This window comes from Misgurnus anguillicaudatus, chromosome 12, assembly GCF_027580225.2.
Source record: "Misgurnus anguillicaudatus chromosome 12, ASM2758022v2, whole genome shotgun sequence".
NCBI classification, from domain to species: domain Eukaryota; kingdom Metazoa; phylum Chordata; class Actinopteri; order Cypriniformes; family Cobitidae; genus Misgurnus; species Misgurnus anguillicaudatus.
In genome coordinates, this window is record NC_073348.2 from 753,609 (window position 1) to 773,296 (window position 19,688).

At 35.6% G+C, this 19,688-nt stretch overlaps 1 protein-coding gene and 1 long non-coding RNA gene across 2 annotated transcripts; both read left to right on the top strand.

Moving 5' to 3' along the window:
• The first annotated feature begins 814 nt into the window (after nucleotides 1-814).
• On the top strand, nucleotides 815-1,914 carry LOC141369116 (uncharacterized). The gene is made up of 2 exons (XM_073874688.1): nucleotides 815-868; nucleotides 969-1,914. The coding sequence occupies exon 2, from the start codon at nucleotides 1,080-1,082 to the stop codon at nucleotides 1,728-1,730; it is 651 nt and encodes a 216-aa protein (XP_073730789.1). The 5' UTR covers nucleotides 815-868; nucleotides 969-1,079; the 3' UTR covers nucleotides 1,731-1,914.
• Nucleotides 1,915-18,689: 16,775 nt separating this feature from the next.
• On the top strand, nucleotides 18,690-19,688 carry LOC141369215 (uncharacterized). The gene is made up of 3 exons (XR_012372792.1): nucleotides 18,690-18,812; nucleotides 19,453-19,526; nucleotides 19,614-19,688. It is a non-coding gene; the product is annotated as an uncharacterized lncRNA (long non-coding RNA).

Sequence of the window (19,688 nt, forward strand, 5' to 3'; positions counted from 1 at the left end):
CCTGACCTCACAAAAAAGTAAAATATAAAATACAAATTAAATAGGCCTAATCTATATTTGTTGTTTCTGACATGTGTAACCCTAATAAATATGAAACCTAAGATTAAAGGTGCCATAGGATGTGTTGTCATAATATGTTAAATTGTTCTTTGATAATTACATAGAAGGTATGTTGCTTTATTAAGTGCAAAAAATATCCAGAAACGTTTTTACATGTCTATTTACAACCCTAGAATTTGTCATTTGAATTAAATGGTCTATTTTTGGGTCATGAATAATAATGTTGAGCTCTGCTCTGAGGCTCATGCCAGAAGCTCACATTAGTAAACAGACCTTATATTTTGAGCCCTTATCAGACAAAAATACATTTTGAGTAACAACTAACAACTAATCGCTAGCATATGATATAGCATTTATTGGCATGTAGCGCTAACTCAGCAGTCACAACTTTGTTTTTAGCATTTTAACAAATTTGTAATTAATGTGTAATTTAATGTTTTCAAAACATGCACATTGTGTAATGGCTTCCTTTGCTGCTCTATAAACCTAGAATACTAAGGAGACCATGGTGTCTGTGTGAACAACTGATTATTTTGTAGACATCTTTTGAATATGAAACAATTGCGTGAGTTTGAGGAAGATAAAATTAATTAACTTTTTTAATATTTTTTAAAAAAGGAAGTCAGAATTGCGTTAATATATATACTTTTTGTTTAAAAAAAGAAAAGAAAAAAATATACATAATTATGAGAAGTGCCCTTTTTTTCACTTGAGCCCCTGCCCCTCAAAATGTCTGTGCACGTCCCTGGCTACCAGTGACTCCAAAACACTAAGAGACATTGCCAATGATGTCAGGCAATATCAGCGGGTAATTTTGTTTCATGCTAAACGTTTAAAGTTTGCAGATGTTACTGCGGCGTGTAAGGGATATGACATTTAACCCTAAATTTGTATCTTATTTGTCACAGGTGACTGTCCAAGTCAAAGTGGTAAGGCTCTTGTTCCAGAAGCAGACCCTGACTCGCCATAACCAGCAAGTGTGGAGGAAAACGTACCGCATTGCTGATAAGACTCTCAGCATGACCTTAAGTGTCTGGGGTGATGGTCATATTGATGTTGGACATTGGTGTGAGCTGCAGAATGTTTCTGTGAGGAAGATTGGTACAAAGCCATGCCTTTCAACCACTCTGCAGACCAAGATGACGCGTCTGAAGGATTTGGGTGGTTTCATTGAGACTGCTGAAGATGACATTGTCACCATGGAGGGAGAAATTGTCGACACCCAAATAAGAGTGAGTCATTTATGTCCGAAGTTCCACAAAATGAATACGGTAAATGCCTCTACGTTAATGAATCATTGTAATCAGTGTGATGCCTTCTGTAAAACGACGAAAATCAAGTCCATTTTGAATGGACATATAACAATTGATGTAAAGTCCACTCACAACAAAATTGTGATGGATGATGGTAATTTCCGTCAGCTCTTAAATTTCTCCCAAGAGTTTAAAGAGAATACTGACGACCTGGCATCCCAAATTTTGAGCCACGACAATCTGAAAGTTGAAATGTTTGATCATGAAGTTTTACGTGCAGTGTTCATTAAAGTTGGTGAATGTAGCAGTGCTGTTCCTGGTAGTAGCAGTTCAAATGCAACCATGGCAAATGCAGTGTGTGATGCAGAATCCCTAGGGCTTAACTTTGTTTTCCCAGAGGACCCAGAATTGTCTTAAGTTGTATTAATGAATTGTAAAATGTGATTTATGGGGGATTTTGAGTGTTTGTTTTAATGTTCTTAGCTAACCCCTTTTTTGTTTATGGCTGACGTGACATGTCCTTTTCAGGGGCCTTTAAATTTTTTTTCCTGTTTATTTTAATTTGAATTTTTTTTAAACGAGCCTTTGTATTTCTGTGTGATCCATGCCTTAAATGTTTAATAAAAATTGTTTTATCTTATTACCCGAGTTTGTCTTGTCATAGGTGAAGCAAGTCACTTATTTAACTTCTGTAGGTTTGAAACTTTTTTAAATGTGATTTGAAATTAAGTAAACAAACTTTTAAATTAACTTAAAGATAACTTAAACTGTCAGTTAACCCAAACTTAAGTTTAAGCCTTATTAAGTGCACTGTAAAACCTGAAAGTTAACTCCACTCAAACCATTTAAGGAAACTGGTTGCTTTAAACCATGTAAGTTTTAAAGCGCATACATTTGAGTACTGTGAACTTTGAGTCATATGCAATTATGCACTTATGTTTTAGTGTGAACTTAAATATGAGTGCATATGACTCGCATTTTAGTACTATAAACCTAACAATATGTTTTAAAACTTGAATGGTTTAAAGCAGGGGTGTCAAACTCAGTTCCTGGAGGGCCGGTGTCCTACAGAGTTTAGCTCCAACCAGCTGCAGCACACCTGTTTGGAAGTTTCTAGTAATCCTGAAGACGTTGATAAAAAAAGCATCAGGTGTTTTTGATTAGGGCTGGATCTAAACTCTGCAGGGACACCAGCCCTCCAGGAATTGAGTGTGACACCCCTGATTTAACTGCATGAGCCCCTATTTTCCTGTATATGTTAGAGTTCCCTGGGGGTAAAATGACCCCAGAAATGAAGTGATTACAAACAAATGTATACATTTTTAATGATACAAGTTATTGTATAGATGGGAAGTACTTTTGTACCCGTTTACCAGTCAATTCCTCAACTACACCATTAGCTTGCCTGTAAATATCAAGTTTTTGTAAAATTCACATTATCTAAATTTGATTTAAATTGTTTTAAGATGTTGATCTAGATGTTATGTGTTGAATTCAACCATTTGGTGTTTGGAATGAAAAATAGTTTTATGGTTACAGTTTAGGAAATAAATAATTTTGACCAGCAGATGCCCATAGAGACCCATTCATTTTACTGGATGTGGCCAACTGCTCAACATCAATACTTGAGTGAAATATTTTGTGAATTTGTTTATATAAACATAAGAAATGTCATTAAAAATAAAAAGTACTTTAAATTTACTATAATTTTTAGTAGTTTTTGATGCATTTTGAAATGTCTGCTTTTACAAAAGGCCACAGAAATTTGACTAAATGTAAGTTTGTTTTGCATCTGTGGCTGTTTTTTGCCAAAATCTGTAAGAAATGCTCTCTGTGGCAGTCATACTTAGTCTGTGTGTGTGTGTGTGTGTGTGTGTGTGTGTGTGTGTGTGTGTGTGTGTGATTGAGCATGTTTATTCTATATAGACATATATAGCATTTGTGCTTTAGAACCAGGCCTACCTTTCTGTGTCAAAATTTTCAGATTAATTCTGGATGCATTGATTTTATTGGATGAATAACAATAAAAAAAAATTTGTGCATGTCCCATTCATTTCAATTGGGGTCATTGGTGAATTTTTTAACTAAATAAAAGTGGCTTGGGGGTAAGATTATTATTATTATTATTATTATTATTATTATTATTATTATTATTATTAGGGTTAACGCAACCAGTTTCCTTAAATGGTTTGAGTCAGCTTAGGTTTTACAGTGTATACATATAGCAGTAGTTTTAAGGACTGTTTACCTTTGTAAATGATGGGAAACACACAGCAGATAGTGACCATTGACTTCTATAGTAGGAATAAAAAATCTGATGGAATTTAATGGGTCTCATCAACTGTTAGCTTACTATCATTTATCAAAGCATTTTCTTCATTTATCACAATACTTTCAAAATAAAAAAAATTCATACAGGTTTATGACAACATGATGAGTAAATGTCATTCATTTTAAAGTGAACTATCCCTTTAAGATGTGAGAATCTTCACAGACAGATTAGTGCACATGCTAGCCAATTAATCAAGCAGTACCTGATCTTAATTTGTAGTATATGAGGGAGAGAGGATGGGCTGCTTGGTTTTTCTGTTTTCCTACAGCAGGTAAGTTTGTTTTAGAAGTGTTTGTATGTTGATTATTTCTTCTTGGTATAAGTTAAGTAAATTTTGCTGAAATATTTAAGAACATGTACATTTTGTTTCCTGTTTGTTTTGACCATGTGGTCAAAATGGCTACTCCTTTGAAGTGTTTTCTCATTTCTTTATTAGATACAGTTTTCTCATTAAGCTAGTGTATTGTTTGACATGTAATGTAATGTATTGTATTGTAATGTAATTCTGGAGCTAACTTGAAGGAAATGTAATGTAATGTTTAATGTTAGGGATTTTTGTGTGTGTTTTTGGTAAAGTAATGCACAGGAATTTACCAATTCTGATTCAGATTGTCTGAACATTATATAAACTAAATGATTCACTGTTAGTACTCCCCATTATATTTTGTTGACAATTTAATTGATGATAATGCTTTGAATAGTTTATATTTAGCTGTGAAAAGTGTATTTTATAATTAGTGAAACATTTCATTTGAATATATTGGTTCTACGTACTAAACAAAACTTTATTCTTTTTATGTGTGTTGGTGAAGTGATAAGAGTGTGAGTTGAGGTAACATTTATAATTTTTGTATATGTAAAAAAATTATAAGAACTTTAAGTTATTAAAATGCATAATGCTTGTCACTCTTCTTTTTTTATAGGCTGGTACACTGGTAAAGGACAGCAAGTTGAGGTTAGTTAAACTTTTCGAAATTTAACAACAGTATTTAAAATATTCTGCTTAAGTAAACTTAAATGTATGGCGAAGCATATCTGACAAGTACACCCTTTCTTTTATGTGTGGTGATGGACTGGTTATAGACTGCGAGTTGAGGCAAGTTAAATGTTTGTTTCTTTTCATAGTAAAATTTAAGTGTATCCATGCTCCCTAGATAATATTATAAGAGAATCATCAGTACCTGTGCTTTGTCAAAGACTTAAGCAAATGTTAATTATGTTTTGCTGGTGATATAAAGTCTCATATTGATGACTTTACATCAAGTAACATTTCTTATTCTTTTGTTTCCTGTTCTGTTGATGTTAGAGCAACCCATTTTCATGTAAAGTATGTTATTAATTTGTACTGTTTAAATAGATACAGTGTGATAGAATAGGTACATGTTTTGATGTTTTATTTTTTTTTAAGAACCGAAACGTCACATCTCATAAGTATATGTAATTCTGTTTCCATGTTTACAGATGCCGCGACCAAAGAAGAGGTCAACAATAGCCAAACGGCTATACTCACAGAGATGTGCAAGTACAGAGGTTCCGCCACTTCCTCTTAAAACAATGGCAGAGGCTTCACCACCTCCTCTTAAAACATTCAAGGTTGAGGTAACGCCGCTTCCTCATAAAAAAATGGCTGACTGCTCCGGCAGTTGTAATCTTGGTGCCACCCAGCAGGTTCTCCCCTGTCCTGCAATAAAACGGGTAGAGACTTCATTGCTCCCTGTTAAAAGAACTAGAGCATTTCCCAATGAGCAGATATCTTCATTGGTTCCAAATACTTCCGATACTTTGCAATGTACTTCTGATACTTTGCAATATACTTCCAATACTTTGCAATACCCTTCTATTACTTTGTCACTGGTTCAACAAAAACTATCAAAAAGCAACCCAAATTTCCACAGGTCTGACCAACCTCTCAAAATTTCCAGAGAATCTGCAGAAAGGTTTGTGACCCCCAAAAAATTGAGTAAGAATTCTTTGAAAACTTTAAAAACGTGTTTTGATTCTCCACAGAAAGCAATTCTAAAAGGTTCTTTTGATCAAGCTGATGCCCGCTTTGGAGATTCACGCAACAGACAGTGTGGAGCCATAAGTCTGACAGCGTTGTTGAAAAGCAAGCTGAAGAATGTGCTGACATGGACGACAGAAGATCTTGATGCTGTCTTGGTTGCAGGAACACACCTTTACGAGTCTTTAAGAAACCAGGGTAACATTAAAGACTGTGAAGTCAAGGGTAGGAATTACATTGCAGTTCATGAATTACCCAGGAGACATGTGCTGGGTAATACTGCATTTTCCATCGAGTACACGCAGTCTCTGACTGGTTTTGTTAATGTCAATGAGTTCCATGAGTATAACGAAGCCATAAGCGGTGTAGCCATGCCACTTGATGTAGCCCTTCAGCAAGCTCTTCTGAATGCTGATGCTTTCCTCTTAACTATTTGTGCCAACACATCTGTAGTTATTAAGCAGGGATCATGGTATGCAGTTGTTGACTCTCATGCCATCACAACAGACACAAGTTGTGTTGTGTATCACAGTACTATAGAGTCTTTGTACAACTATATTAATGACATGGCACAGTTGTTTGGGCAACCTGAGCCACCATTTGAGATAACTGGAGTTTTGGTTCATGCAGATGCAGAAGTTTGTGATTCATTGGAAGAAGCAGTTGGCAGCAGTTTTCCGTGCTCTTCTGTTAAAGCTCTTTACAGTGAAGTCTTAAAAGGCAAACCCAAGGTATATACATCTGCAGAGACTGAGGTAAGGACATCTGATTTTCAAGTAGAGTCTGTCAAGCTCCGACAAGCCCAGATGAAGTACCCAATGAAAATGCAATCAAAATCCCTGAAAAAACCCATGAAAACTAAACAAAATGTTCCTGCAAATTCACATGAAAATGTTTTGAAAGATTGTCCACAGAAACCACTGCTGCAAGGTTCCTTTCATCAAGGTGATGCCCGTTTTGGAGACTCGCGCAACAGACAGTGTGGTGCTGTCAGTCTGACAGCAGTGTTGGCCAGCAAGATAAAAAATGTGCTGACCTGAGGGGTATTGCACAAAAGCAAGATAAGGGATTAAGCTGGGATTTTCCAGTTATCCTGGCTGAATTTAGCCCTGACTCGGTTGCATGAAGGGAGGCTAAATTAATCTAGATGAAGTTACTATGGAGATTTACTCTTTGCAGCTAGCCTGCTCCAGAGCAGGCTAACAACCAGGCTAAGATTAATCCTAGTGATTAATTCAATTCAGAAAACTTTTTTAATCCCAGGGTAAAATTGCTTTAATGTTACAATTATAGAAAAGAAAGAAATTAAAGAAAAAATAAATAAAAACATAATTATATGCCCATCAATGATTTAAAAATTAATAGATAAGAAATGTAAAACAAATTAATAAACACATAAAAAGGGTAATTTACTTCAACAATGAATTGTCCTAGCACTTACAAAGAAAAGTTATAAAGCCTAATGACCACAGGTGTAAAGGATCTTCTAAAATGCTCAGTTAGGGTTAGGACATCTCTGGTCGGCCAGCATCCTATGTAGTGGGTGAAAGGGATTGTTCAGAATTGAATTTAGTTTTGACAGTGTTCTTCTTTCAGCCACAACATGAACAGAGTCCAGCTCCATACCATGTACAGAGCCAGCCCCTCTTATTAATTTGTCCAGTTTATTTCTGTCCACCACCTTTATACAAATTCCCCAACAGACCACTGCATAAAAATGATGCTAAACACCACAGACTCATAAAACATCCACAGCATGGTATAGCAGACTATACCATTTCAGATTAATCGGCTAGTTCCAATGTCAATGCTACTAGATATGTGTTTTAGTCACTTCGTGGTCCTGCATTAAAATACTAGATATACTGTCATTTATCTAAGTATGCGTACTGTTATTTTAGTGTTATTATGAAGACTGCTGTCAGGGGTTTGATGAATATATTTATTAATACAGTTGTTGAGATAAGAAATGACAGATGAAGTTGAAAGGCGGTTTTAATTAAGTACATATGTAGACTAGCACTAAGGCATGAGAAATATCTGACTGAGAGGTATAGATTCTCATATGTAGAAATGTCAGTCTAGCACTGAAATCACTTCTACAAGATTGCAAGTAACATAAACAGATTAGTCCATAAAGTGTTACATTAGGGCAGTAGAACATGCATTATTTTGTGTTACAGCTTTCCCTGTTGTCATTGGATGCAGTGGACTGCACCCACCATTCTTTCATGTTAAAATTGTGATGGATGGTCCAAATTATTATGCACATGCTTTTTTTTATAAAGTTAGTAAGTTTACAAATTGTATTTTAATCTCAATAGTTATATGACAGTGTGCATGTTATTCTATTAAAATACATACTTTGACATATATTTTAAAATGTCAAAAGATACTTTATTACTTAAAAAAATATGGAAATTATGCTTTTCCAAATTATTATGCAAAATGCACTTTTATCAAAATTCAGTGTGTTAAAATGATCCACAAAACATATATCTGTCAAATGTGCTGCATGGACACATAATTAAAACACACATTGTAAATCAAATAATGTATTTAACATGGTTACATATTAGTATATGAGCATATTTTTGACATGACTTTAACTCTCCCATTCATTAAACTTGTAAGTCTATAGTTTCTGTCTTTATTTCACTTGAAGATGCTAGTATTGCATCCCAGAGTTTATGTTTGAATATGAATTATAGTGCTGTCCACCTCACAGATCTTTCATATATTGATGCTCCATAGAGAGGTCAGAGGATAGTATTCATACTGTACCTTAATTTTTTTCTTATTTCATGCCCATATAATAAAATAGTCAGTGTTGCTTTTTTGGAGCATGCAATAGTTAAGTATCATGCATTAAAGTAAATTAATTTCAGAAGACCATCTTTAAGGTACTCTATATATCTTCCAGATGTCATTTTGGCCCCCTCAAGGGACCTACCATCTTACTTCCCAATATTCCAGTCCAAACCAGCCTTGTTTGAACATGGTGGCTATTCACCAACAATCCAGAATATAATATTCAGTGTATTATGGTATGTCAATGAATGAAACGGTTTGAAAACTTCATGAAGCTCAAAGCAAATGTAGTATTTTTGGAAGCTTTAGTTTGGGGGTGGGGTTGAAATCCACTTTTATGCACTGAAGGATCCCATATTGAGGGCTTCTTGGTATCACAGAGACACCAGCATGTTTGCTTTTTAGCAGGTGGCCTTTTTATTGTTGCCTTTTCCTAATATTTTCCTTAAAAAATTCTTCATATGGTCAAATCCTGTACAAAAATCTTATAATAATTGAATGATTTCTGTTTAGTTCCACCAAATATAAATTGTTATAGGAAACAAATTGCTTTTTTAAAGATAATGCACACTTTTTGCATTAAATACTGTAGATACACATGGTAGTAGTTAAGTGTTTGCAGTTTCGTGATTATTTTTTATGAGTTTTATAAATCTTTGCATCAGTGATTCTGTGATCGATCCCGTGGTCTGTTTAGGAATGCCGTGAACGTGCACTTATCCTAGCTAGCTACACCTGGCTTGACATAGCTGCACGTTCTCATCCTGGCTTAGCAATCGTGCAACAGACTAAGCCAGGATGGGCTGATTAAACTAGGTCAAGCTGGGCCTTTTCTGTTATCCTGGCTTTCTTAATTCTACTTTTGTGCAATACCCCCCTGGACAACACAAGATCTTGATGGTGTTTTGGTGTCAGGAACACTGCTTTATGAAACTTTACGAAACCAGGGTAACATAAATGACCAGGAAGCTATGGGTAGGCATTACATTGCAGTCCATGAATTACCAAGGAGACATGTGCTGGGTAATACAGTCTTTTACATCGAGTACACAGATTCTCTGACCGGATTGGTAAATGTTGATGTTTATGATGAAGCCGTTAGTAGTGTGGTTATGCCACTTGATGTAGCTCTTCAGCAAACTCTACTGAGTGCTGATGCTTTCCTTTTGACTTTATCTGCAAACACGTGTGCTGTCATTCAGCAGGGATCATGGTATGCTTTTGTTGATTCTCATGCTGTCAAAACTGAGACAAGTTATGTTGCTTATCACAGCAGTATACAATCCTTGTACAACTACATTAAAAACATTGCAATGTCTTTTGGTGTAAATGAGCCAGTATTTGAGATAACTGGGGTTATGGTTCATATAGATGCTGTTGACACTCAGTTGCTGAAAGAAGACCACAGCAGTCTTCCGTGTTCTTCTGGTAAAGTGCTTTACAGTGAAATCGTAAAACGCACACCCAAGGTATGTGAATCTGTCATGACTGAGGTAAGTGCATCTCTTTTTTTTTTTCCTGATGATGAAGTTCAAAATGCACAAGAAAGAATCTTCCAATGCATGCCAACCAAACTGTGACGCAAAGTAAAGGTAAAAAAGCAAAAAGGAAAGAGTTGTTTGATTTCCCAGACAAACAGTTGTCGAAATGCCATTTTGAGGATGTTGTAACTGATGACATTATTATTACAGATGTTACTATTCCAGATATATTTTTCTGTCCTTTACATAGAGATTGCTGATCTTCATGAGTCAAAGTTGTGCTTCTGACAAATGATAACAGTGACTGTAATATTGTCATAAACTTTGGTCCCATTGCAGGTCCATGTCAGACAAAGAGCATCAAAGCAGATGGTAACTGTTTTTTCAGATCGTTGGCACATGTGATATCTGGAAGTGAGGAGAGGCATTTGAAAATTCGCCGTGCAGTTGTCAAACACTTGAAAATGAATGCTCCAATGTTTCAGAGGTATGTCAGAAGTGAGTATGCTTCAGTAGATGACTATTTGACACAGTGTAGAATGTTTTATTCTGGGTCATGGGTAACTGAAATTGATATATTTGCTGCTTCTGATTTCTTTAAAACGACTATAATGACATTTAATAATGGCAGATGGAGTGCTCATACCCCTAGCGGAGAGGTGTTGACACACAATGCAATGTATTTAAATAATTGTAACAACAATCATTATGAAGTTGTGACATGTGTTAAGCACAGGGATGAAGACAATGTTTGTGCAGGTGCATGTGACAATGCAACATCAGATAAAGCGATGAGTAAGCCATGTTTGCGAAAAAGAAAGGTAAGCGATGCTACAGAATCTTCTGCAAACAAGAGGCATAGGGAGAGATACTGTAACAACAGTGAGTACAGAAAAAAAAAACTGAAGTCCATGAAAACAAAGTACTGTCATGATGTTGATTACAGGGAGAGTAAACTTGACTCTGCCAAAGCAAAATACTGTCAGGATGCTGTTTATAGGGTGAGTAAACTTGACTCTGCCAAAGCAAAATACTGTCATGATGCTCTTTACAGGGTGAGTAAACTTAAAAGTCTTTATGATGCATATTACAAAAATGTTGATGCTCGTATGGTTAAATGTGAACGCTCAAAACTTATGTACTCAAGTAATATGCAGTTTAAGAAACTTGTTTGCAAATATTCACAAGTGAAATACAAGAGCAATGTGGCTTTTCAAACACATGTGCGTGAGTATTCCAAGAAGAAATACCTTCAAACAAAGAAAGAACAGAAACACATTGATTCTAGTATTGCTCATTTTCACCAGGAAGTAACTAGAGGTCCAGAGTTTGTGTGCTGTGTTTGTCACCGTTTACTTTTCAGAAAGCAAGTAAAAGAATGCAAAACTGAATGCTATGAAAAGAAAGGAGAACAAATTGCTGCTTTGGCAAGAAGATGCATCACACTGAGGTATGTTCATGTTTGTAATGAAAGATGTTCTGGTAATTCTAATGTTTCTTCTGCAGAGTGTAAACTTTGGATCTGTCCAACATGTCATCGAAAAATCCTATATGGACAATTGCCTGCAGAAAGCGTTGCTAACAACATGCATTTGGTGGATATTCCATATCAGCTGAAATGTCTTAATTCATTAGAACAACATCTTGTTGCTCGTAACATTCCTTTTTTGAAATTGCTCTGTCTTCCCCGTGGGAATCAATGTGGTTGTCATGGGCCAGTTGTTTGTGTGCCTGTAAATACCTATGACATCTGTAATATTCTTCCACGAAATGAATGTGATGACATGATGGTAAGGATCAAACTGAAGCGCAAGTTAACATACAAAGGGCATTACGAGTACAAGTATGTGCACACTGATCGTGTTAGAAATGCTTTGAAATATTTAATCAGATGCAATAGGTGGTACAAAGATGTTGAGATTAATGAACTGTGGGTTAACTCTTTGGATGAACCGCCAGAGAATGTTGTTTGTGATGAAATGCAGGAACAAAATGCTGAAGCTGAAAATGGTGATGAGCAAAATTATTCTGAAGAAGAAACTGAGGAAGACTTGACCTACATCAAAGAGCAATGCGGTCTTTTGTCTGACACTTCATTACAACCTGTTGATGTTGGTTCAGAAATAATTGATCAGCATTTTCAAGATGTATTAAATGTTGCACCAGCTGAAGGTAAAAGTCCTGTTAAATTGCTATCTGATAAAACAAATGAAGCTAAATGTTTTCCTGTTCTTTTTCCAACTGGTGGCCCGACATTCCATGATGACAGGGAAGTAAAAATCACACTGTCACGATACCTGAATGCAAGAATTCTAAATGCAGATGGGCGTTTTGCACAGAACACAGACTTTATATTCTATGCACAGTATTTGTCAGAATTGGATCAAATTGTGTCTAATGTTTCTATTGCTTTACGAAAAGGTTCAGACAAGCGTTTGTTACAGGCAGTTTCATCAGATGTGCTCACCAACCCGGAATCATTAACCAAGTTGCTAAATTATGATGAAGGGTACAAGTTTTTGAGGCAGGTCCGTGGAACACCCCCATATTGGCAAAGCACGCAGAAAGACCTTTTCGCTCTCATCAGACAACTAGGTATTCCAACTTTCTTTGCATCATTCAGCTCCGCAGATCTAAGGTGGCCTGAAATGATCAAAACCATTCTTATTCAAGAAGGTAAGAATTTTAATGTTGATGAGCTTGATTGGTCTGAAAAATGTGGGCTGATTAGAAGAAATCCTGTCACCGCTGCAAGAATGTTTGACCATAGGTGGCATTGTTTTTTGAAAGATGTAATTATGTCTCCTGCTCAACCTATTGGAAAGGTAATCGATTACTTTTACCGAGTGGAATTTCAGCAGCGTGGATCTCCTCATGTTCATTGTTTGTTGTGGGTAGAAAATGCTCCAAAGTTAAATGAAGACAATGAAGACAATGATGTTTCTGTTGCTACATTTGTAGATCGTTACATCACTTGTGAGATCCCGAGTGAGGATGATACCGAATTGTATGAGATCGTCAACAGTGTTCAGAAGCACAGTGTCAAACATTCTAAGACATGTCGTAAGAAAAACACAGTTTGTAGGTTTAAATTTCCACGACCACCATCTAGTCGCACATTTATATCGAGAGCTTACTTAGGGCAATGCAATGATGAAAATGAGACTGCAAGTGCAATTTTGAAAAAAACTAAAAGTGCCTTAACAGATTCTCATGTCAATTTTGTTTCAACAGATGCATTTTTTCAATCTATTGGGATTGACCAGGCTGTGTTTGAGAAGGCTTACAAGAAATGTTGAAAGAAGAAAAGTGTTATCTTGAAACAAAATCCAAATGATGTTTGGGTAAACCAGTATAACAAACATCTTATCCGTGCATGGCAGGGCAAAATGGATATCCAGTATGTCACTGATGCTTACTCTGTAGTTGTTTATATTATTAGTTATATCACAAAAGCAGAGCAAGAAATGGGACTGTTGCTGCAACGTGCACAGAATGAAGCGATGGATGGAAATCATGAAGCAAGATCAGCTTTGAAAAGGTTGGGAAGTATATATCTACACAACAGAGAAATCTCTGCTCAAGAGGCGGTGTATCGATTAACAGGTATGCACTTGAAAGAATGTTCTCGTAAAGTCCAATTTATTCCAATTGGCACAGACCCTGTGAAGATGAGTTTGCCTTTGCGTGTGCTGCAAGCCAAAGAGGAGCAACCAGGTGAGAAAAGCACTATTTGGATGAAGAGTCTCGTAGACAGGTACAAGAGTAGACCCAAAACACAAAATTTTGATGTTATGTGTCTTGCCAGCTTTTGTTCAGAATACAGGATATTGTCAAAATCTGAACTTTCCTCACATAACAACTGTTCTGAAGACAAACTGATCAAACTTCACAACAACTGCGGCTACATGATACGAAGAAGTCGAACCGAACCTGCAGTGGTAAGGTATCCAAGGTTTTCACCAACAAAAGATCCAGAGAAGTACCATCATTCACTGTTACAACTTTTTTTACCACATTACAAAGATTGGCAGCTGAAGCCAGATCATTTTAACACTTATGAAGATTTCTACAACAATGGTGCTGTTAAATGTGGAAGTGATGTGGCAAAAGTCAAATGTATTGTTGATGCTAATCGAAGTCTTTTTGAAAAAGAAAGTAATGAAATAGATAGAGCTCAACAGCTTTTGGAGCAAGGTGTTAATTTCGAAGATGCTTGGGCTCTACTGTGCCCTGAAACTGAGAAAGAACGTGATGAATGTTTAAATCTAAAGAAGCAACAAGTATTGCTTGATGAAGATGATTCTAACACACTTATTCCAGATCTTGCAACAAATGCTCAAACTGCTTTTACAATTGATACTAGTAATGCTACAATGTCTAGAGATGAAGCATTGAGTTTACTAAGATCTTTAAACACTGAACAATCTGCAATATTTCACAAAGTTCGCAAATGGTGTCTTCAGAAAGTATATGGTGAAAATTCTGAACCATTTTTCTTGTTTGTTACAGGTGGAGCAGGCACAGGAAAAAGTCATTTAATCAAAGCAATTTACTACGAATCTTGTAGGCTTTTATCTCAGCTGTCTGATAACCCTGATGATAGAACTGTGATTTTATGTGCCTCAACAGGTGTAGCCGCTTACAACATTGGTGCCGCAACCATACACAACACCTTTTCTATTGGTGCTAATGTCAAATTGCCATATCAACCTTTAAGTGATGACAAAATCAATTCTTTGCGTTCCAAAATGGCTTGTTTGCAAATTTTAATCATTGATGAAATATCCATGGTTGACCATCACCTTCTGTCTTATGTTCATGGCAGGTTGAGACAAATCAAGCAAACTGGTGACTACTCTGTCTTTGGAAAAGTAAGCATTGTCGCTGTAGGAGATTTTTATCAGCTTCCGCCTGTCAAAGGTACTCCCCTCTATGCCGATGCAAAAGGAGTGAACCTTTGGGACAACATCTTTGAAATTGCTGAATTAACAAAAGTTGTTAGACAAGAAGATGCATCTTTTGCAGAAATGTTAAATCGTCTGAGAGTTCATAAAAAGAATGAGCCTCTAAGTGTAAGTGATGTTAACATGCTGAAGCAATGTGAAACTGGTGAATTATGTACTGATATTCACATATTTCCTACAAATTCTGAAGTTGATGAATATAACATGGTCAGGCTTCTTGAGTGTTGTCCCAATGTGATCAGTATTCGAGCTCGAGATTTTGTGAGGAATCCTAAAACTGGACGAATGGAACCAAAGATTGGAATGCATACAAAAGTTTTCAACTCTTGTTTATCTACGTTTGTTTCCTTGGGTGTTGGAGCAAGAGTAATGTTAAAGAAAAATGTGGATGTTTCTGATGGCCTTGTTAATGGAGCCTTTGGCACTGTTGTCTACGTAAGTGAAAGTCAGAAACACAATGATGACGATGAAAACGATTTCCCCTTAGCCATTCATGTAGAATTTGATGATCCAAATGTTGGTAAAAATCAGCAATCAAAACAACAGCTGAGATTTTCCAAAAACGCAACTGTAATTGAAGCACAAGAAGATCAGGTCACAAACGATGGTGGCATAAGGCGTCAGTTTCCACTGAAATTGGCGTGGGCGTGCACCGTTCATAAAGTGCAAGGGCTTACAGTAGATAAAGCTGTTGTATCGCTTGACAAGATCTTTGCTCCAGGACAAGCATATGTTGCATTGAGTCGTGTGCGAGCCATCGATGGATTGATAATTCAAAACTTCAAGGAGTCTGCCATATATTGCAATGATAAAATTGAGCAAGCAATGAAAAATATGGTAAGGTTTTCTTTAGAAAATAACAGTTTCAAAAATACACCTGGTAAGTTTAGAATTGCTCTTCATAATGTACAAAGTCTTCAAGCTCACATTCAAGATGTTCAGGCTCACAGGCAGCTTTTAAATGCAGATTTTATCTGTTTAACGGAAACATGGTTGAAACCTGAAGACAAGGAAGATGAAGTACAGATACCAGGATTTATTTTTAAGCATAATCCAAGAGCTACTTGTTATGACAACAGCAGTGTGCTTTTCAGTAATTTAAAAGCCCAGCGAGGAGGAGGAGTTGGAGTATACTGTTGTCAAAAAATCGTTTCTAATGTCATTGTTCCAGAACCTTGTAATTTGGAATGTCTCTACTTTGTAATTCCACATGTAAATTTAAATGTTGCACTGCTGTACAGGCCAACTTCATATCCAATTGACATGTTTCGACTAAATGTATCACATGTCATTGCTGAGCTGGAAAAACATCCAGGAACCAAGCTAATTATGGGAGACTTCAATGAAGATATTTTAACATCATCTACAATTAAGATATTGATGGAATTTCATGGATACAGACAGTCAACATGTGCAACATCCAACAACTGAAAAACATACATTAATAGATCATGTGTATGCTAAAGATGCACAAAATATTTCAGTTGAAATCATTTCAACTTATTATAGTTATCATGAAGCAGTGCTAGTTACAGTAGGGTAATGTGTAGGGGTGTCCTCGACTAAGGATTTACATATTCGAATCAGAATTGTCGAATCTTTCCATAGTCGACCGATAGTCGAATCATATCTATGTTTGTCTGCATGGGTTGGGAGGGGGCCAGACCAGGTACAAATTGGTAACTTTTATTTTCTTTCATAAGCAGCACACATAAACAACTTTCTGTTAAAGTGACCAAAACTGTCTTTCAAGTGATGAACGAAGACAAAACTGACGATGCATTTATATATTTATTTTTTTAAGGTAAAATATATAAGGCAACATTTGTTTATTTATTCCTCATAACATTTTAAAGCCACGATCTACAGAACATCACACAAAAATACATTTTCATAACTAAACCTAAAAAAAATAACAAAGGTGATTCTGCCTTGGAAACCCCGGCTACAATTAGGTGTTTTTATTTAATTTGGAGATATAGCGCGTCAAAGCAGTCATGACCCAAAAAAACCCCGACAAATGAGAAATGACAAATAATTTGTGATTGTGGCTGCAAATGATAAAAACTAATCTTTATTTACAATTCATTAAACGTTAATTTATAACATGAAAAACACTGAAATTAATGATTTTATAGACACTATGCGTTATTATTTAGCACAGAAATACCTGCTTGCTTGCTCTGACTTTGATCATCTCTGTATTCACTTTAGATACAGAAAGACCGGATGATATTATTTATTTCAGGAATCTCGCTATCATTTAAAAGTGAACACCAACCATAATATTAAATCACAAGAAAGACATTCGTGTCAGGCAGAAATAGGTTCGGTGCAGATAGTTTCCGTTTCATCACCGACATTTTAAAAAACGGCTTACCTGTTTTGTAGTTTAGCTTTTGACAAGATAACCAAAATGTATGATAAATACATTTTAAAAACTTATACCCGTCGAAAAACATCCGTTTTTTAATGTTTAGTTTGATGAACTTCTAAATATGAGACGCAGAGCGCCCGTTCGGCTAAATTACATGCGCAAGCATGGCCAGCACGCAATAGTGCAACATTGATACAACGAAAAGCTTTTCAAAATTTACAGACTTAAATTAGATCAGAATTTACGTTTATAATAGATACATTTTTTTAAATAAAATAGGTCAGAAGTAACAAAGTGCAGAACAAATTTGCAAAATGCCTCAAGTGCACAGAAACAAAACACAAGCCAAATAGTTAAATCAGATAACCCAGAGTGATTTATAAATAAAATAAAATTAATTATTAAAAGAATAGAAAAGTATAGCCATAAAATATTGCCAGCTTTGTCTTTTAAATGTAGAAACATTTAACGATGAAACCTCCGTGTAGCCCGGTCACAGGGGATGTTGTATTTATTAACGCATTTTAAAAATATTTCTTGAAAGCTGCTACTTCACATATTATTTGCAGCATTATCATAATATGCTGTATATTAATATATTGTGAGAAAGCTGTTATATGTGAAATCAGATAATGTGCACCCATATACGCCAAAATTGAATGATTCTCATTTCATAACACATCTGCAACGATTCGACTGTGAGATTGGTAGTTGAATCAGGCTTCTCCTATCGATGCATCGAATCTTCGCCTATTCAGGGTCACCCCTAGTAATGTGTATGTATATTGGATACCATATAACTTTGATTTCTCTTGTCTATTTGTCTTTGTCTGTCTGTTCTACAATGTGACTCTGACACTGAGAGTGATGTCTACAAAATCCTGTACAGGTATGCAACTGGTAAATGTATGCTACTAAACTATTTATATCAAATGGTGAAATTAAAGATGCATCGGTTTCATTTGGTACTACCATATGAATAAGGAAGAAAGTCATGGAAGGTATTTCACTTGTATGGAATTTTTGCCCATTCTGAACCAAGATATTTGTATTTCTGCATTGTGTGTTCTCTCTTGTGCATTCCATATGCCACTCACACTGAGAATTCAAGATGTCCAGATTACTAAAAACGGCACCCCAGCTTTTATCCAGCTATCACAGAGTCTTACATTTCACATAACACCTGGTCTTTCTAGAACTTCAAAGGTACACACAAGCAAGGTTTTTTGTATTATTTAGTAGGTAGATGTTTTTTTTTTGTGCTCATAGCTTATAAATGTAATTGAATTTCAAAGTAAGTTGTACAAAATTACAAAATGTTTCGGATGTTTGGGTCGCTACATTTATATCATGTTTCATTTCTACCATAGCACAAGCCTTTCTACCACAAGCCATCCATACACAAAGATGCTTCCAAACAACATAGGAAGCATCAATGAAAACCTGCCTGCATTCCTGCCAGTTTTTAATAACTTAACCAATTTCATAGTACTACATGAAGAGTCAACATCGGAAAGCTCACAAAAAAGGTACATTTAAGGTTATATTTTACCTCCTGTATATAAAATACATTATTTTAATCTTTTAACTGTTAATGTTTAGTCTAGCAAAATATTTTTTTCAGGCAATAAATCACCATGAATTATAAACTTCTGTATAAACATCTATTCTTGACAAAATTTATCATGGTTAAAGTTTTACTTTTGTTGAAACACTTTGCGCTAGGTGTGTTTATTTTTCTGATTACCAAAAAGCACTGCTGTAATTAAGATTCCCATCATGACTTTCTGTGAACTCCTATAAAAAAGATCAAATGAACATAGTAAATTTACCACAGTCCATACACAATAGACTTTAATCACAGATTAAACTAACAATACTTATCTAGCTTTCTGTAGTGCCAGTCAGTAACAGCTTGTGTTATTGTTATATATACTAACATGTGCCTACTACTAACAAAAAGATAAAGTCTGTGTCTGTATAGATGATTGGTTATGATTTATTTAATTTCACTGTTTATGAAATACACTAGACCTTATGAGATTATATTCTACACTAACTCTCAAAGTTCACAAAACACAAAATAGGGTAACCATATCATTAATTTAAAGAAACTGTATTGTGTATTAGTGCTAAGCACTGATGAACCCACTTATATTACATTTTCAGCTTTATGCAACTCCAAGACTGAGCATACTCTGAGATACAAAAACTCCTATAAAGTGCCAAGTGCATACAAAAAGGTAATTTAAGAAATCGTTTTCATATAACTTTCTAAATGTTTCACAATAACCCCTTAAATGTCAAACATATGTATTTAATGGTTTCAGATTTTGTCCTACAATCATAATTCCCTCTACATACTCATTATGCTGTGCCACATGAGCTCCTATGAAGTAAACAAC